The sequence below is a fragment of the Trachypithecus francoisi genome, unplaced genomic scaffold, assembly GCF_009764315.1.
Source record: "Trachypithecus francoisi isolate TF-2019V2 unplaced genomic scaffold, Tfra_2.0 Contig01440, whole genome shotgun sequence".
In the NCBI taxonomy this organism is placed as follows: domain Eukaryota; kingdom Metazoa; phylum Chordata; class Mammalia; order Primates; family Cercopithecidae; genus Trachypithecus; species Trachypithecus francoisi.
In genome coordinates this window covers 29,908,848-29,926,960 of record NW_022681431.1, presented here as the reverse complement: position 1 = coordinate 29,926,960, position 18,113 = coordinate 29,908,848, and the positions used below count along the sequence as shown (strand labels likewise).

The 18,113-nt window shown below is 49.4% G+C and overlaps 1 protein-coding gene across 10 annotated transcripts in view; it reads left to right on the top strand.

The window, feature by feature from the left end:
- Positions 1-18,113, top strand: part of ANK1 (ankyrin 1) — a 243,895-nt gene that overhangs the window by 158,289 nt on the left and 67,493 nt on the right. For all 10 annotated transcript variants that reach the window (XM_033232131.1, XM_033232122.1, XM_033232146.1 and 7 more), the window contains exons 3-10: positions 2,705-2,803; positions 8,422-8,520; positions 9,074-9,172; positions 10,497-10,682; positions 11,834-11,932; positions 12,429-12,527; positions 12,839-12,937; positions 16,527-16,724. In XM_033232131.1, the coding sequence (XP_033088022.1) occupies positions 2,705-2,803; positions 8,422-8,520; positions 9,074-9,172; positions 10,497-10,682; positions 11,834-11,932; positions 12,429-12,527; positions 12,839-12,937; positions 16,527-16,724 (978 nt within the window). The remainder of the gene's footprint in view (positions 1-2,704; positions 2,804-8,421; positions 8,521-9,073; positions 9,173-10,496; positions 10,683-11,833; positions 11,933-12,428; positions 12,528-12,838; positions 12,938-16,526; positions 16,725-18,113) is intronic.

Sequence of the window (18,113 nt, the reverse complement as noted above, 5' to 3'; positions counted from 1 at the left end):
GTCCCAGAGCATTAGCGGCAAGCATTAGCTATTTTCTTTCCAGGCTTGCTGGTTTTGCGGCTTTGATGCATTCAGGACCCACAAATGCTCATCAGAGCGACTGTGCTGCCCAAGTAAGCACTAAAACCTCAGCCGTCAGCACCAAGTCAAGGCTGGCTGCCGCTGCGAGTCAGCTTCCCGCAGTAAGCAGCCTGCGGCAGCTGCCGGACTGTCACTCCAGCCGCGCCCACAGCCACAAACACCACCCCAGTTCCCAAGCAATCACAAGGCATCCGCTGTCAGCACCAGAAAGCTTCTAGATAAGGCTGTCGCTGGGTTGGAAGAGCGCTTGCAGAAATGCTGTGTGCTGCCTGAAAAAGCTCACCCTGCTCTGAGAAGCAGCAGGGACTCCTTCCTGCTCACCCACCCCAGAAAAGAGTTGCAAGATGGCAGAAGCAAGAGTGACTCCGGGCTACTAGCGCACTGGTCACTCAACAAATTGCTTTGCAGTGAATTTGTCTTGCAAATCGAGGGGAGGGGAACTGGTTTCTGCCTGCCCAGTGCTCTCTCCCCTTCTCCTGGATTCCCATTTGGCCCTCAAGCACTTTCTCCCTCTCTATTACCCAGAATGGCTCTGACCTAGCTTTCTCTGATAAACTCATTCACACCGGGTGAGAAGAATCCACACAGCTTTGGACCCTTCAGTGAATGGTGTGCAAAATCTGCAAGACGAGGAAATCTAATGGCCAGTGGTCATTTTCAGGCGTTTGCATGAGGAAGTATTTGGTGAACCACCCTCTCTCCCCTACACACACACCCTGGCAAGGCTGGCTGTGCTGATAGGCGGGAGTGTAGGGCTGCCCTGACCTAAATAGGAGGTAGTTAATGTTCCCTTTGCAGCCCCCTCTCATTTCTCTAACATCCAAGGCACCTGTTATATTTGCTCTGTCCAAGGCCCCTACATAAAAGAAGCATTGGCCCCCTCCCATTCTCCTATCGTGACTTTGGGTGACTTTCCTCTGCTAGTTATGGCAAAGCAATTTGCCTAATCTGTGAATGGGCTAATGCACTCCCACTCCCATGTAGAATACTTGTGTTTGAACAAGAACCTCTTGAAAATGATGCCCTGACACAGTGGGAGAGCTGGAATTTGAGGAATGCAGAGTGGGACTGCAGAGATATTTGGGGACATGTGAGTCAGGGACCCCACAAATCATACCTGCAGAAACCAAGCCCTCTGTCTAGGTGGCTAGGATCTATTTCATGAGCTGGAGCCTGCAGTGGCTCTGAGGCCTCCCCTGGAAAGGAATGATATAGAACAGAATTAATCAAAATGGGAGGCCAGGAGGAGGAGCAGGAGAGGAGGGGAAAATTGCTAGTGGGGAAGGAGGAGGACAGGAACAAAATAAAAAAGCAGGGGGTGGAGTTTGCTTACTGACTAAAATCATTTTCTATACGGAGCCAAGATCAACTCATCTGTTGGAATTGATATTTTGCTCCTTCATGTTTTCAGACTTATTTGTGGCTCCGAGTAGCACTCCTTGATGTCAGCTTTTGCCAGAAAGTTTCAAGACCTTTCAGGGCAAGGATCAGAAGAGCAGGAAGCATGAGAGTGATACATAAAACTTGAGCTTGGCTGCCTTCCATAAAGCACAGTGGCAGCTTCACCAGATGCAGCTGGAACTTTAATTGGTTAAATTTTAATTGGTTCTGCTCTTGTGGGCTAAGTGTTGGGCAGGGAAAATGGTTTTGTTTGTTTGTTTGTTTGTTTGTTTGTTTTTGCTTTGCCTAAAGCTTAACTGTCAGCCAGCCTTCTTTGGTCACCTTTGAAATTATGGGATGGTAAAGGGGCTATTTTATGTTTTATATTTATTTTTATTTTTGAGACAGGGTCTGGCCCTGTCACCCAGGCTGGAGGGCAGTAGCAGGATCTCAGCTCACTGTAGCCTCAAACTCCTGGGCTCAGATGATTCTCCCACCTCAGCCCGCTGAGTAGCTGGGACTATAGGCACACACCACCACACCTGGCTACTTCTGTGGGTTTTTTTTTTTTTTCTTCTTCTTTTGTAGAGATAGGGTTTTACCATGTTGCCCAGGCTGGTCTCAAAATCCTGGGCTCAAACAACCAGGCTGCTTCAGCCTCCCAAAGTGCTGGGGCTACAGGCATGAGCTACTGTACTGGGCCAAAGGGGCTATTTTAATACTGATTTTTCTGTTGAGGAAATCTTACAGCTGGGTGGTTGGTGGTATTCATTTCTCATATGAGCTTGCTTCACAGTTTAACATCTTACCAAACATATGTCTATTTCTACAAGCATTTAGGATGCACTGGTGTTACCACTTTGCTTTTCCTGGTCACTGCTGTGAAAATTAACCAGGGGTTGAAGCTACATCATTTTAATTAAGTGGGCTGCCTAAAGCGTGGCCTCGACCTGAATATCAAGGTCACCATGGGTCTTGTGAGAGCTTCCTGCGTAATTCCCATCTGGGAGTGGTGGGCCAGTTCTTGCCCTTCCTTTCCACCTCTGCTCTGCTGTGACCTGAGGTATGAAGGGGAGGCTGAGTGGCCCTGCCCTGTGCCCTTTTCAACCCCTAGACACCCTCCACTCCTTCCCTCCAGTGCTGTGAACACCTCAGGGCTGGGAAGGGGCCTGGGCCCCCACTGGGACCTACAGAATGCACCATTTGACTAACCATCCCGTTCCCGCCTCTCTGCTCTTTACAGAATGGGTTGAATGGCTTGCATCTGGCCTCTAAGGAAGGCCATGTGAAAATGGTGGTTGAACTTCTGCACAAAGAAATCATTCTAGAAACAACAACCAAGGTATGTCTCACAGGGAGTGGGGGAGCTTTGCATTGAAAATTCAAGTTTGTGAGTCCTTCCTTAGAAACCAGTCCTTCATGAGAGAACTCAGGCATGCATCTGAATTTCTCTTATCCTTCCAATCACTTTCTACTGATTTTCTGAATCCCTGAAGCTGCCTGAAACAGACCCCGTTTCCAGAAAGATTCAGTGGGCCTTTATCCTCATCACTAGGTTACATATCTAAAACTAGAGCCCTTTCCTGGTTGCTTTATGCTTTCTCAGGGTCCTTGACTCTAACTCAGTGTCCAAGGGTTCTGGAAGCGCCAGTCAGGTGCCTGGAGTTGAATCCCAGCAGACGTACTTCACACTCTGTGACCTGGAACGAGTTACTTGGCCACTGTGAAGCCTCAGCTTTGTCTGTAAAATGGAGATTATAATGCTTAGTTGCAGGGTTGGTATGAAAATTAAGTGAGATGGCATACATCAAATGCCTGGATGTATTTATTGGATGGATGTATTTACTGCTTATTGGATCTATTTATTGATTACTGGATTTATTAATGATTATTGATTCCTATAGTAAGGAATCAATAAATACTGGTGACCATGTTGTTGCTGAGGGTTGTGTAAAAGAATCCAGATCTCTTTCATTTTTCCTTCTCCAGCAAGTCTTCCTTGTTCAGCCCCAAACTGATTTCCTCTCCTCGCTAATGACCTGGAACGGCATTCTCTTTCACGAGGAGGTGTTTGGCATGGGGCAACACCAGGCATCCACAGTAATGTATTTCACTCCATTTCAGTAGATTATAAACACCAGTGACTCAACTTCCGAAATCCCAGAGTCAGGAAATTGATACATCTACAGACTGCAAAATAAGTTTCATTTTTTACCTGTCACACATCTTATTTATCAAACAGGATGCAGCCAGCAATTAAAAATAAAACCAAACAGGCTGGGCACAGTGGCTCATGCCTGTAATCCCAACACTTTGGGAGGCCGAGGCGGGAGGATCACTTGAGGTCAGGAGTTTGAGACCAGCCCAGCCAACATGGCGAAACCCCACCTCTACTAAACATACAAAAATTAGCCAGGCATGGTGGCGCAGGCCTGAAATCACAGCTATTCGGGAGGCTGAGGCAGAAGAATCGCTTGAATCCAGGAGGCGGAGGTTGTGGTGAGCTGAGATCATGCCATTGCACTCCAGCCTGGGTGACAGAGACAGACTCCCTCTCAAAAATAAGTAAATAAAATAAAACAAACAAAAAATCATCTCCATTTGCTAACTCAAGTATTGTCTCCCCAGTTCTTGTTTTTTCTTCTCCTCCCTCCTCTGTTCTTTCCCATGTTTTTCTTCTGGAGTTCTTTCCCCGCTAGCCTCTTATTTTCCATTTGGTATTTATTACACATGTTCTCACACACAGCCTCAATTTCAGTTCCATGCAGCAAACAGTTTGCTGCCTCTCAAGCAGAGAATGTAGAAGAACAGTATGTAGAGAACAGATATAATTTATGGTTATGAAGTGAACTACCAAAATATTATGAAGGTAGAATCATCTCTCAGGTAAAATTCTGTAATTTTCATGTCATTTCCTGAATGTGAAAAGATCTTGTTGCACTTTTGGGTAAAATAAACTGAGTTGCTCTTTCTGACTGGATATGGGGTATTTTTTCCCCAAATTCTATGTCAAATTCCAATTGTTCCCACTCTGCTTCTTGTGTGGATGAAGGATGAGATTATTTTCTCTGCACACTCCCACGTACCTGGCTGTGAGCTGCGTGCCATCTGACCTGCCCCTTGTGTGCCGGAGCGGCGCCTGCCCTGGCGTGCCTTCAAGGGCTGCGGAAACACGAGGCTTCAGTGCTTTGACTATTTCCGAATCTCCTCCCCAGGTTGTGATTTTGCAAGTGAACACTTGGTGTGTCTTTTTTATTTTTAGAAATTTTCTAAGCCAACGTGGCTTTGGAATACCATCCAGAGAGAGAGGGGAAAAAGGTGGAACTGAAACCGTGGGCTGGGGAAGAGTCACAACAGATTGGGGACGGTGATGAGGCTCCCAGGCAGCAGAAAGATGAAAAAAAAAGAAAAAGAGTAAAAAGCCAAAACCAATTTAGATTCCTAAAATATACTTAGAAATTTTAAAAGCATAAAACAAATGCATTCTCTCCCCATCCTCCTATCTCCAGCTCTTAAAGACTGGAGCTCAGCACCTAAGCTATTAATGAACGGGGACAGCTTTCATCTCCACTGGAGAAGAGCCTGCTGTCTCACTCGGGGTCCCTCTCCCCCTTCCGCTTGCATTCACCCAGCACCCATACAACCATTGTCCCTGCTCTGAGCTCTGTAAGCCCCTGAAAATAGAGAAATTGGGTATTTGTGGAGCAAAATACAGCTAAGTGATTTTTCCTGCTCCTTTGAGGCAATGTTCTTTCATATTGAGGGAGGGGCAGAGGAAACAGAGGCTCACAAATCCCTTTTCCTGTGACTCCCACGACTTAGGCCAGGGGCCTTCTTGAGCCTCATAATGTGTGTGTATAGATAGGGGAAAGGAGATTCACTTCCAGAATGTTCCCTGTGTTCTTATTCCTCACTTATGCTGCCCTTGGCCCAGCTGGCTTGAACCAAGATCCATAGCCAGAGTTCCATCACTGATGAGCTCCCCCAGACAGGAGGCCTTGCCCTGCTCGTGGGGTAAGGAAAGCTCTCATATCGCTGGACTTCAGGCAGGAAGGGTCAGATGGAAAGAAACATTTGACGTGAGCCTCTTGATGTCTCCGTGGCCTCTGTGCCTCCATGCTGGCCCAGGCCTGCTGTGCTTATGCCCAGGAAGCATGTGACGAGTGAGTGAAAGGACCCAGGATGCCTCCTTCTTTTCCATGGGAGCCCAGAAGACGCTACTTGGAGCTCAGCGTCCTGGTGTCTAGAAAAGTTTCTGGTGCCAGCAGCCCTGCTCCATTTGGTACAGCAGGTGCCAAGCCTCTCAATGGAGGCTCTTTGGACTTCTATGAAAAATTATTAATGAACTTCCAGACATTCATATCTGGCATTTATTCTCCAATGGACACTTGAGGAAGAACTTTGTTCTTCATCAAATAGAACTTGAGGAGAAATCAAAAAGACAACTTCAGGAGGCAACAAATGGGAAGTGCCTGCCTTTTAAAAACAAAAACAAAAACAAAAAACCGGTTTTATGCCTTTTTTTTTTTAAAGACAGAGAGACTGGGTCTCACTGTTTCCCAGGCTGGTCTTGTACTCCTGGACTCAAGCAATCCTCCTGCCTTGGTCTCCCAAAGCACCAGGATTACGAATGTGAGCTGCTGTACCTAGCCCCAGGCTTCATGCTTGAATTACCAGGCAGAGTACAAGAAATAGACCTGGGCTGCTTCCCAGCCCCCAGGGCGGCCTCATGGGCCTGCCTCCCTGACCCAGGAAAGCTGGATCAGCAGCGGCTGGTGGGCCACACGGCTGGGCCCCGGGCTGCTCCCTTCCATCTCAGTGAGGAAGCTTTTCCTCCAGGTGACAGGTGCCACCGGGCAAGGTCAGAGTCCGAAGTCCCTGCCTGTCAGTTCTTAAGTTTCTTGAAATGGATTAGTTAACGATTATGTAGTTTAGTAAAAAGAACTACATACTGTCTAAACTCTAAAACGAGGTTGTTTGAGATCTCTGCTCCTTAAGTAGTGCAGGGACAGATGGGTCCGACCATGGACACATTTTCTGCATTCGCCCTATTTGACGGAAGTATGGGGTGGGGCCTGCCCACCCCCGCCCCCGAACTCCCTGAATGGGGGCGCAGGTGCAGGGCACCCAGGGGAGTCCACCCCCAGAGGCAGTGCTGACATTCTGGTCCAGGACCCCCGGGGGCTGGCAGGAGCCTGGCTGGAAGGCTGTGGGTATCCCGGCAACAGATGGCGGCTGCTGGTCCTGTCTGTGAGTTGTTGTTAAATATCCAAGAAGAATCCAGACAAGAAAACCTGAGAACATTAAACTCATGTTCTCAGGCCCATGTCTGTAATTCCAGAGCTCTGAGAGGCTGAAACGGGAGACCAGCCTGGACAACAAAGTGAGAGCCCGTCTCTGCAAAAATTTTAAAAATTAGCTGGGCACAGTGGCACACACCTTAGTCCCACCTACGTGGGAGGCTGAGGTGGGAGGATCGCTTGAGCCCAGGAGTTGGAGGCTGCAGTGAGCTATGATGGTGCCACTGCGGTCCAGCCTGGGTGTTAGAGTGAGAGCTCCAATTCTAAAACCAAAACAACGTACTTTCTCAGAAACTGCCTTATTTCTCAGTCTCTGCTGTTGGTTCTCATCTTTTACGAAGTTTAAAACAGTTACATGCCTTGTTTTCCTCCAGTGTTTATTCTCTCCAGTTTTTTCCTCCTCTCCGATTTGGTGAACCCTTACTCATTACATTTTGCCTACTAGTATGTCGCATATTCTTTATATTTTTCTTGGTCAGATTGTATTCCATTTATTAACCCCCATTTATTTTCTGATTTTTCTTCTCTTCCCTACATACATAATAGAGTTGACCTTACCCTTTCCTTTACTGTCCAATACTTTCCTCACTCTTCTGCCTACCATCTCTTTGTGCCCTCCACTGCAGCTTGTGGTCTGTGGGTATCCCTGGGACGGTGTCAAAGGTTGGGCCTGAGGGACCCGCCGGCCTCCTTTCCCAGTGCTCCCAGGCCTCTCAGAGGGCTTGTTGCCTGGCAGGGTTGCAGGCTGAGCGGAGCTGCAGGTCCGCGGAGGGTCAGCTCGCTGACAAGCCTTCCAGTGTGTGTCCTGAGGGACACTGACGTGCCGTCTGCTGGGGACAGGACACCGCACCCACACAGCAGATTAGGTGTTCAGAAGTTGTGTGTGTTGGCAGGGGCTCTTTTTTTCTTTCAGTATTATTTTTCTTTTATAAACATTTTTAAATTTTTAATTATTATGGATACATAATAATAATAACAATAAAGGAGTTCTTTTGACATGGCTGCAGTCTCCTTCAACCACACCTCTCAGTGTCATCTGTCCCCTTCCTGCGCCACTCCAATCACACCAGCCAATGCTGGTGGTTTTCTTTTTAAATGTTTTTCTTTTTATAGATTGAGGGGGTACGAATGCAGCTTTGTTCCATGGATACATTGTGTAGAGGTGAAGCCTGGGCTGTTAGTGTGGCCATCACCCAAATAGTGGGCATCGCACCCAAAGGATAATTTCTCATCGCCCCCACCTCCCACCCCCCGAGTCTTCAGTGTCTCTCCAGCCTCTGTATGTCCACGTGTGCACATTATGTAGCTCATACTTACGAGTGAGAACATGCAGTATTTGACTTTCTGTTTCTGAGTTGCTTCATGTAAGATACTGGCCTCCAGTTCCATCAGAGTTGCTGCAGAAGACCTGATTTCCTTCTTTTTTATGGCTCTTGCAGCATTGTTTTTCATAGACAATAGGCAGGATTTTCCTCCCTGTACTTTCAGTGTGATTTCAGGATGTGCGAGGGGTCAAGCACACACGTGTGTCCTTTCTACCCCTTTTGGCCATGGAGAAAGCCCCCGGGTCCTTCAAGCAGCAGCTATCCACAGACCTTTGCTGGTCCCATAGCAGGCCCAGTGGGAAACCGCCTCTGTTCCCTTCCCCTGTGTGTTTCAGAAGGGGAACACGGCCCTGCACATCGCTGCCCTGGCCGGGCAGGACGAGGTGGTCCGGGAGCTTGTCAACTATGGCGCCAACGTCAATGCCCAGTCGCAGGTAATGGCTCTCTGGTCTGTACCAGAGGGTATTGCCTTTCCACACGTGGTTCCTCTTTCCTGCTCCCTCGTGGATCCACTGGCAGCTGTGTTAACAGACACACTGTGGGGCAGGGCCTAGATTTCTCGGGAGCGTGTCTCCAAGCAGTGGTGAAGACATCCTTTATTATTTCTCATGCATAGACCGCACGTCCTAAGCATGACGGGGTTGAACTGTTGTGGACCTAAGCCAAATAATATGTCCAGTTATGGCCCAGGTGGAGAGGGAAATGGAGGACCGGAGGAATGAGGCACGGGGTGCAGCATTGATGAAATCAATGAGTGTGTGAGCCGAAGAGATTGACCTACGGTGGCGAGGGGAGGCACAGCCTCTGTGGCCTTTTGTAATAATCCCAGGAAGCTAGTCACCGTGACAATGAGTTTCCTTAGGAGGGGTCAGGTGGGAGGAAATGGAATAAAGAGAGTGCTGTCCTCCAGGTGAGAGGGCTTTGTGCTGGTGTCGGCCTTTCTTACATTGCGGGTGGATGCTAATGATGTCCTCTCTTGGTTTACAGAAAGGTTTTACACCCCTGTACATGGCAGCACAAGAGAACCACTTGGAAGTGGTTAAGTTTTTACTGGAAAATGGAGCTAACCAGAACGTAGCCACGGAAGTAAGTAGCTTGGAAAAATGTCATCACCACCGGAAGTCTCCCAGGTGTACAACCTTGCTTCAAGTGACACCTTTCTGGGTGTGTGGCTTGGGGTGCATCCATGTAGTGATAGATGACCTTCAGGTCGCTGCACTAATCCTGAGCACTGTCGAGTTCTGCAAGGGAATAATGACAAAGTTGTGGGTCTTGAAGAAGGCCCAGACACGTACCAAAGAAACGACGTCACACTTGAGGGCATCATTCCCGCTATGGCCAATACTTGTGACTGGAGGGGCAGGCAAAGCATGCGTGTGTATGGTTGGCAAGTTTTCATTGGGCCTTAATGAGAAAGGCTTTTGCCACAAAACCACCATGCACCCTTGGACAATTCTCGTTTGCTGTGGTCCTGAGTCTTGTCATTGGCGAAATAATGAAATTGGACTAGATAGAGCCAAAGAGTCTCTTGACTCTTAACTTTGGATGGCTCAATGACATGACTTTGTTGTCATTCCGTTTTATCAGTTCCTGGGGTCCTGCTCCCCTTAGTATGTCCACAACTGAGGGAATTAGTAATAGTAGCTCATGGCCAAGCACAGTGGCTCATGCCTGTAATGCCACTGCTTTGGGAGACTGAGGTGGAAGGATCACTTGAGGCCAGGAATTCAAGACCAGCCTGGGCAACACAGCAAGACCCCGTCTCTACAGAAAAAGAAAATTAGCTGGGTGTGGTGGCGTGTGCCTGATTCCTAGCTACTTGGGAGGCCGAAGTGGGAGGATCACTTGAGCCCAAGAGGTCAAGGCTGCAGTGAGCCATGATTGCACCACCGCACTCCAGCCTGAGTGACAGAGCGAGACCCTGTCTCAAAAATAAAATAATAATAATAATAATAATAGTAATAGTAGTAGTAGTAGCTCACAATTGAATTATCAGGGCCTTCTGTGGACTCTGGCCTTTGGTCAGTGTTAATAATGTTCTGCTTTGTCAAGGCACTATCCTGGCACCAGCAGATGGGGTGAGCAGGGGAGCAGGCAAAGAATCCGAGCAGTCAAAAGTTTCTTAAAACAAATCAAACTGGAAGCAAATTATAAAGGAAAACTAAAGGAATGCTACAGAAAAATTTGGCAGGTTCTGTGAGATTGCAGAGAAAGGAAGTGGAAGCAGGAAGGGCTTCAGGGAGGAGGTGGTATTTAGGCTGAACTTGGTGGATGAAGAGGGCTTTGGTGGAGGGAGGTCCCTCAGGCTGGCGCCGCTGGGAGCATGAGCCCGAGGGGCAAGGTTGTGTCCTGTGTGAAGGGCAGCTAGGTTCAGAGCAGTCAGAGCAAAGCGTTTTCCTCCTCTGGCCAGGACGGGTTCACGCCTCTGGCGGTGGCCCTGCAGCAGGGCCACGAAAATGTCGTCGCGCACCTCATCAATTACGGCACCAAGGGGAAGGTGCGCCTCCCGGCCCTGCACATCGCGGCCCGCAACGACGACACGCGCACTGCTGCGGTGCTGCTGCAGAATGACCCCAACCCGGACGTGCTTTCCAAGGTGAGGGCGAGGGGGAGGGAGGAGCCCTGGGCCGCGGATGCCCACGGGCTCAGGGCGCACCGAGTACGCCCTGCGACTTCCCAAGCAGGAGCCCCAGCGTGCTCACGGAGCGTCCCCATCCCAGGACGCAGAGGGGCCCCTGGACAGCCCTGTTCTAAATCCCTGGCAGCAGGAGTGGTTCCTGTTGCTCCAGGTCATCTGGAGCAACAGATGTGCTCTGCGTCCAGGCGGGCAGGGCGAGTTACCCTGGAACGCCAGGAGGCGGCCTTCCTGATGTTCCTTCATCTCTCCTCCCCGGCTGCCCGGTAGTGGAGGGAGGAGGCGTGCAGGAGTCGGGCCACCTGGGCATGCTCTCTGGTGTTCGGAGGCACTGCTGATCTGCTGTCTGTAGGGTGAGGCTGCTGGTTCTCTTTTAGTGGAAATGGATTTGCTGGAGTTATTCACAGTCCCCTCCTGCACCCCGCACCTCCCCTCTTCCACCGGCCCCAGATCCACCGGGTTTTGTCTGGAAAACACCTGGGTGGGGTTAGGCCTGGCTTGAGGCTCTGGAAGAGAATGATGACAATGGACAGAGGCTGAGGCAGGAGGATGGTTTGTGCCCAGGATTTGGAGACCAGCCTGGACAACATAGTGAGACCCCACCTCTTAACATTTTTTTTTAATTAGCTGGGCATGATGGTGTTCGCCTGTAGTCCCAGCTACTGGGGAGGCTTAGGTGGGAAGATTGCTTGAGCCCAGGAGGTCGAGGCTGAAGTGAGCTGTGATCACATCATACTGCACTCCAGCCTGGGCGACACAGTGAGACCCTGTCTAAATGGAGGGGGAAAAAAAGAAAAAAAAAAAAAAGACCATGGCACCATCACACTTTCATTCATGAATGAAAATCTCTTTGTCGGTGATCACTCTGACGAACAGGCCCACAGAGTCTGAGGTTAGCATATAAGTCAGTTTGCTCAGGGTGGATACCCAGCTTTTGAATACACTGTGCCACAGAGCCTCTCTTGACCCCCTCACCAAATGTTCCCACCCATCAAAATCTCCTTTGTCTGTAAAGTCCTGTCACCCCACCTGAGTTTCGGACATCCCAGGGCTGATTCTGAGATAGAAGTAAATCACATACGACAAGTTTCTCCCCCTCTGTTGTGCCCTAGACGGGATTCACGCCCCTGCACATTGCGGCCCACTACGAGAACCTCAACGTGGCCCAGTTACTCCTCAACAGGGGAGCCAGCGTCAATTTCACGCCACAGGTAACCTGGGGCAGGTGCGCCCTCACTGTCTGGGGGCTTGGGGCTAGCAGGTGCTCCTGCCTTGGCACCATGGATTTCATCCCAGTGGCAGAAGTGCCTGTAGGTCAGACAGCCCTGCTGCCTGTTCGACCTCCTTGCTGGCAGGTTTCTGACCATCCACCCCCCAGTTTCTACCTGCTTTGCTTGAGAAAACCCTAAAGTCCATTTGCCCATCCTAGAAGTGGGAAATCTGGAGGGCAGAGAGTGATTTCCAAATAACTGACCTTCCTGCAGTCTGTTATGTTGACTCTGGGAGGCATGGGCTTGGCTGGTGTGGTGGGATGACCCATCCTGTTGGCAGATCCTTACAGGTTTTAAAATGTCTTAGGCTAGAAATGCCCTGACGGCACCATTGCAGGACTGGGGGCTGGGGGTTGGGGACATGGGGAGCGGGTGCACAGCAGCTGCATTCCAGGGAAGGATGACACGCCCTGACTGTCCTGCTTCCTCCCTTCAGAACGGCATCACGCCCCTGCACATCGCCTCCCGCAGGGGCAACGTGATCATGGTGCGGCTGCTGCTGGATCGGGGAGCCCAGATAGAAACCAAGACCAAGGTGGGTGCCAGCAGGCTCCGCAGCCAGGCAGGGGGAGGGAGTTCCCCCCTCACGAACCTCACCCAGAGCAGCGGGTCCTTGGTGACCTAGTTCGGGATGCACCAGCAGCCTCCTGGAGCTGCCTGCAGCAGTACTCTGGGCAGTGCCGCGTGCAGCGGGAGGCAGCAGTAAAACGGTGCTGAGGCCGAGCTGGTGCTTGAGGAAACATCAGCACCTGCATGGGCTGGGATGGTGCCATAGGCGGTCTTCTCTCCAAATGACCTCTGATAGCCGCCTTTTGGGCTTTCTGTTTTTGACTCTGTCTTTTAAAGGACGAATTGACACCTCTCCACTGTGCAGCTCGAAATGGGCACGTGCGAATCTCAGAGATCCTGCTGGACCACGGGGCACCAATCCAAGCCAAAACCAAGGTGTGTGCTTCCTTCCTGTGAGGAGCATTTTTTAGGCAGGGCTCCAGGTCCAACAGACCTGGCATCAAATCCTGTTTCTGTAAAACAGAAATGCTAATACTACTAAATGAATAGTACCTTTGACATTTATTACAAGGTCTGTCACATAGGAGGCCCTCAGTGTAGCTCTAATTCATAACTAGATCAGGGTCGGCAAACTTTTTATCTAAAGGACCAGGTATTAGACAATTTTAGGCTTTGCAGGCCATGGTCCCTGTTGCAGTGATTCAACACTGCCAACGTAGCAGAAAAGCAGCCATAGGCAATATGCAAACTAGGGCCTGTGTTCTAATAAAACGTTATTGACCAACACTGGTGGTGGGGCAGATTTGACCCACAGATTGTATAGTTTGCCTACTACTGCTCTAGATCAATCTCCATGTCTCTCTTCCTAGCTCCAGAAAAGACAGGCACTAAGTACTCTGAGAAGTCTGCAGAGCCCGGATCAGACTGGAGCGAAGTTAAAAAGAAAAGAACACAGTTCTTCTCAGGCTCCATTACAGGCCAGAGAAAAGGCTTGTTACGTGGTTCTAACATAAGGACTTAAGTCTTCCAGGGAAGAAAGCTGTCAGCCACACAGAGCTGCCTGAGCCTACTCCAGGCCCTCTGCCCCGTGAATTGAGCTGTGTCAGTGCAGAGCAAGGCAGAAGCCAGGCCCACTCACGGCTACCCGGAGGTTTCCCACGAGCACTTCTGTCATGAAATGATGGCTCAGTCCATACAGTGAGAGCTGATTTATTCCCAACACATTATCACGTTCTGTTCTGTAGAGCTGTCGTTAATTTGGGTCATGATTCATAGTCCCCACACTGGCTCTTGTTTGTGTCTGTGTGTGCTGTTGCATGAGGGTGTCCTCTACTAAAGCAGTTTCTCATTTAACCCTCCATCCTTGGCTGATTTGCTGTGTGACTCTGAACATGTGTCTTGCCCTCTCTGTGTTTCAGTTTCCTCATCTGGAGAGCCCCCGCCCTCTCTCCTAGGATTATTGGGACGACCATGTGAGATAATGTCTTCAAGAGTATATCTAACAGTAAAACTCCTCAGCTAAATGAAAGTAGAATTGCTACTATCAGTTAGATTATTAGGTCAGGAAATTCCCAACGTTTTTCCAGGAGTGCTGTATTTAAACATAATACATGACCAGAAGTTAAGATATTTTGTTTTATTATCCAGATCATTAGAATGGGGCTGAAAGGAATGCTTATGATAAGTATTTTCTGAGAATATGAGAATATGTGACTTTTCAATTGGGAACTATGGTACAACCTTTCTGAAATGCAAGTGTAACTAACTGAGTTAGCTCAGTCCACCCTAACAAAGAACCACACGTTGAGTAGCTTAAACAACAGAAACTTACTGTCTCACACTTCCAGAGGCTGGAGGGTCAAGATCAAGGTGTCAGCAGGGTTGGTTCTTTTTTTTTTTTTTTTTTTTTTTTGTGACAGAGTCTCTCTCTGTCACCCAGGCTGGAGTGCAGTGACATGATCTTGGCTCACTGCAACTTCCACCTCCTGGGTTCAAGCAATTCTTGTGCCTCAGACTCCCGAGTAGCTAGGATTACAGACATGCACCACCATGCCTGGCAAATTTTTGTATTTTTATTAGAGACAGGGTTTTGCCATGTTAGCCAGGCTGGTCTTGAACTCCTGACCTCAGGTGATCCGCCCGCCTCAGCCTCCCAAAGTGCTGGGATTACAGGCATGAGCCACTGTGCCCGGCCTTTTTTTTTTTTTTGTGATGAAGTCTCACTCAGTCACCCAGGCTGGAGTGCAGCAGTGTGATCTCCACTCACTGCAACCTCTGCCTCACAGGTTCAATCAATTCTCGTGCCTCAGCCTCCCAAGTAGCTGGGCTTGCAGGTACATGCCACCTCACCTGGCTAATTTTTGTATTTTTGGTAGAGGTGGGGATTCACCATGTTGGCCAGACTGGTCTCAAACTCCTGGCCTCAAGTGATATGCCCACCTCGGCCTCCCAAAGTGCTGGAATTACAGGGGTGAGCTACAGTGCCTGGCAGGGTCGGTTCCTTCTGAGGCTGTGAGGGAGCATCTTTTCCAGGTCTCTCCCCGAGCTTCTGGTGGTTTGAGCACAATCTTTGGTTTCCTTGGCTTATAGAAGCATCATGCTGACCTCTGCCTTCATCTTCATGTGGCATCTTCCTGCTGTGCAGGTGTCCAAATCTGCCTGTTTCTAAGGACACCAGTCATAGATTAGAACTCACACTAATGACCTCATTTTAGCTCATTACATCCCCAAAGACCCTGTTTCCAAACAAGGTCACATTCTGAGGTCCTGGGGGTTAAGACTGCAGCATGTGAATTTTGTGGGACCTAATTCAGCCTGTAACACTAACATCTGCTGTCATGGAACCTGATTTGCGTCTTCCTTGATGAAAATCCTCTCATTTCCACTTTCGAAAAGCTGAAGTCCCAAGTTCTGAGCTCCTAGTCTTTCTTGGCGCAGCTCCAGGCTCCTCTCCAGCCCGCCTCCATGCTTGCCATCCCTTTGCCCTGGCCTGTCGAACTGCATGGAGGCCCCTGGGTTCCCCTAGGGTAGCTGCCTCTGTGATGTTGCACATGCTGCTCCCTTCACTAGGATGTTCTTCCCCCTTGGTCCTCCTGGTGAACTTCCATTCAGCTCCTTTCAAGTCCTAGTTCAGGCCTCACCTCCTCCCTCCCAGTGCCCCTCCTTCAGCAAGGACGCCATCTGTTTGATTTTCACCTCTGTGCTTTGATCATTTTTCATCCCACTTCAGGGCACTGAAAGATACCACCATGTTTGTTCACAAGCTTCCTGGGGCCAGGGCTCATGTCTGTTCTCTTCTGTTTCCACAGAGCTTAACCTATTACCAGGAACACATTAATCACTTGATAAGTATGTGTTGAATCAATGTCTGAATGAATGAGTGAGTCTCCTTTCTCTTTAATGTTTTTTCAACAAATTGCTGTTTGAGAAATGAGTATCCTTAATGAATTTTCTTTAACTGAACTGCATTTGGCAGGGATAAGGAACAGAGGGATTTAGATCCAAGTTCTATTTTATCATCATTCATTCATTCATTTATTCAAAATTGCATAATTTAAGGACCACAATGTGTATTACATGCATTTACTGGGCACTGTGGGGCATTTAAGAAGAAATATTAGGCTCAGTCACTGATCTTAAGAGGCATATAAGTAAAGAGAAAAGTTGAAAAGATACACTCCCCTAAACAGTTAACTATGAGTGTAATTGGGCAAATATGAGAATAAGGTCCAAGTGCATGGCGCAGATAAGGAAAGCCTGCTGGAGTCTAGGGCGGTCAGGGAGGGCTTTCTGGAAGAGGTGGGCCTGCTGGAGATGGCTTTGAAGGTTTGGCCAGGCGGAAAGGAGAATGTCTGTGGTCAGAGACTGGCAGAAGTGTAGAGGCCAGGGTGAGCCAAGCTCCCTCCGGGGCCTTGTGGAAGCATCGTGTAGGGCAGAAATAGGGAGTGACGTTGGAGCCGTCCTGAATCTCCATGCTCAGTCCCCAGAAGGCTTTGTGATTGCTTGTGTTTTCCTCTTTACCCAGAACGGCCTGTCCCCAATTCACATGGCGGCTCAGGGAGACCACCTCGACTGTGTCCGGCTCCTGTTGCAATATGACGCAGAGATAGACGACATCACCCTGGACCACCTGACCCCGCTCCACGTGGCTGCCCACTGCGGACACCACAGGGTGGCCAAGGTCCTTCTGGATAAAGGGGCCAAACCCAACTCCAGAGCCCTGGTGAGTGGGGGCTGCTGGAGAAGGTGCAGAGGGTCAGGGCAGGCTCGGGGCAGGACCAGAGAGGCATGGCTGGACCTGTGGGAAGGGCGGCAGGTGCCCAGAGCTCCCCGGATTCGAGGCCTGAGAAGTGCGGTGTGACAGCACAGGATGGTGGGGGCCTGGTGTGCACCCCTCTTGCACCCTCCACTGCATACCCAGCTAGGTATTGACCCCTGCCCCTGGTGACCAGGCTGAGGTCAGGCGTGAGTTTGGGCCCAGGAAACCGGACTCAGGAAGCATCCCGCATGGTAGGTATACAGGCTTGGGGCACCTGTCCACTGAAGTCAGGCCTGGAGCTGAGTGATTCTTTAGGGGCTACGTGGCTTTCTGAGCTGCTTTGGGGATGTGTGAGGTGGCTGGAGCTGAGCATCCTTCGTCTATAGAGGGGCTTGCAGTTCTCATGGCACTCATGTAAAGGGAAGCTCAGGCCCAGAGCAAATCCCTCCTGTGGTTCCTCTGCCTCCTTCCCAGGACAGGGCCTCCCAGGGAGGTCTGGGGATCCAGTAGGGCTGTAGCTTTGCACTAAGCATGCCCGTAACCACATCTCCTCTCTGCCCCTTCCCAGGGCAGCAGAACTGAGGGGCAGGATATCCTCCAGGGATGGCAGAGGATGGCTCATTCATTCACTCACTCACTCATTCACTCACTCACTCACTCACTCACTCACTCAAAAAAGCTTTCACTGAGCAATGCCCGCAGGCCACATGCTATTGTAGGGGAGTTGGGATTTCCCAGCCTCAGGACTATTGACATTTGGGTCGATATTTGTGGTCTTGTGTGTTGTAGGATATTTAGCAGCATCCCAGGCCTCTACCCACTAGGCACTCATAGCTCTCCTTCCCTAGTTGACAATAAAAAATGTCCCTAGACATTGCCACATATTTTGGCGGTGAGGTGCAAATGATACCCCCCACCACCACCTCCCACATTTGAGAACCACTGCCTTAAGTGGGTAAAGCACTGAAAAAACAGATAAAAACAAACATACTTTTCTGCCCTTCAGAGTTTATATTCAGAGTACATCACACTTTAGAGCAGAAATCCATTTCACTAAAAATGATCAGTGGTTTCAGGGAAGAGGGAACATGATTTGCCTCACAAAAGTACTCTTTTATTGTAAATTTACCCTTAAGGGACTTTAAACAGCAGGATCTTTTAGTGCATCCAAAATGTGAATAAATTGTTTTTAAAAGTTTATAAACAACATGTTCAGGAACATATCTAGTGCATCAAGTGAGAGCCACCTGTCTGTTATGTGACTTGCATTAATTGACATTGTAAGACTAATCAATTGGCATTAATTCATTGATTGGTCTGTAGGCATCTGCTGGTGGCCTGGGCAGCAGCTGC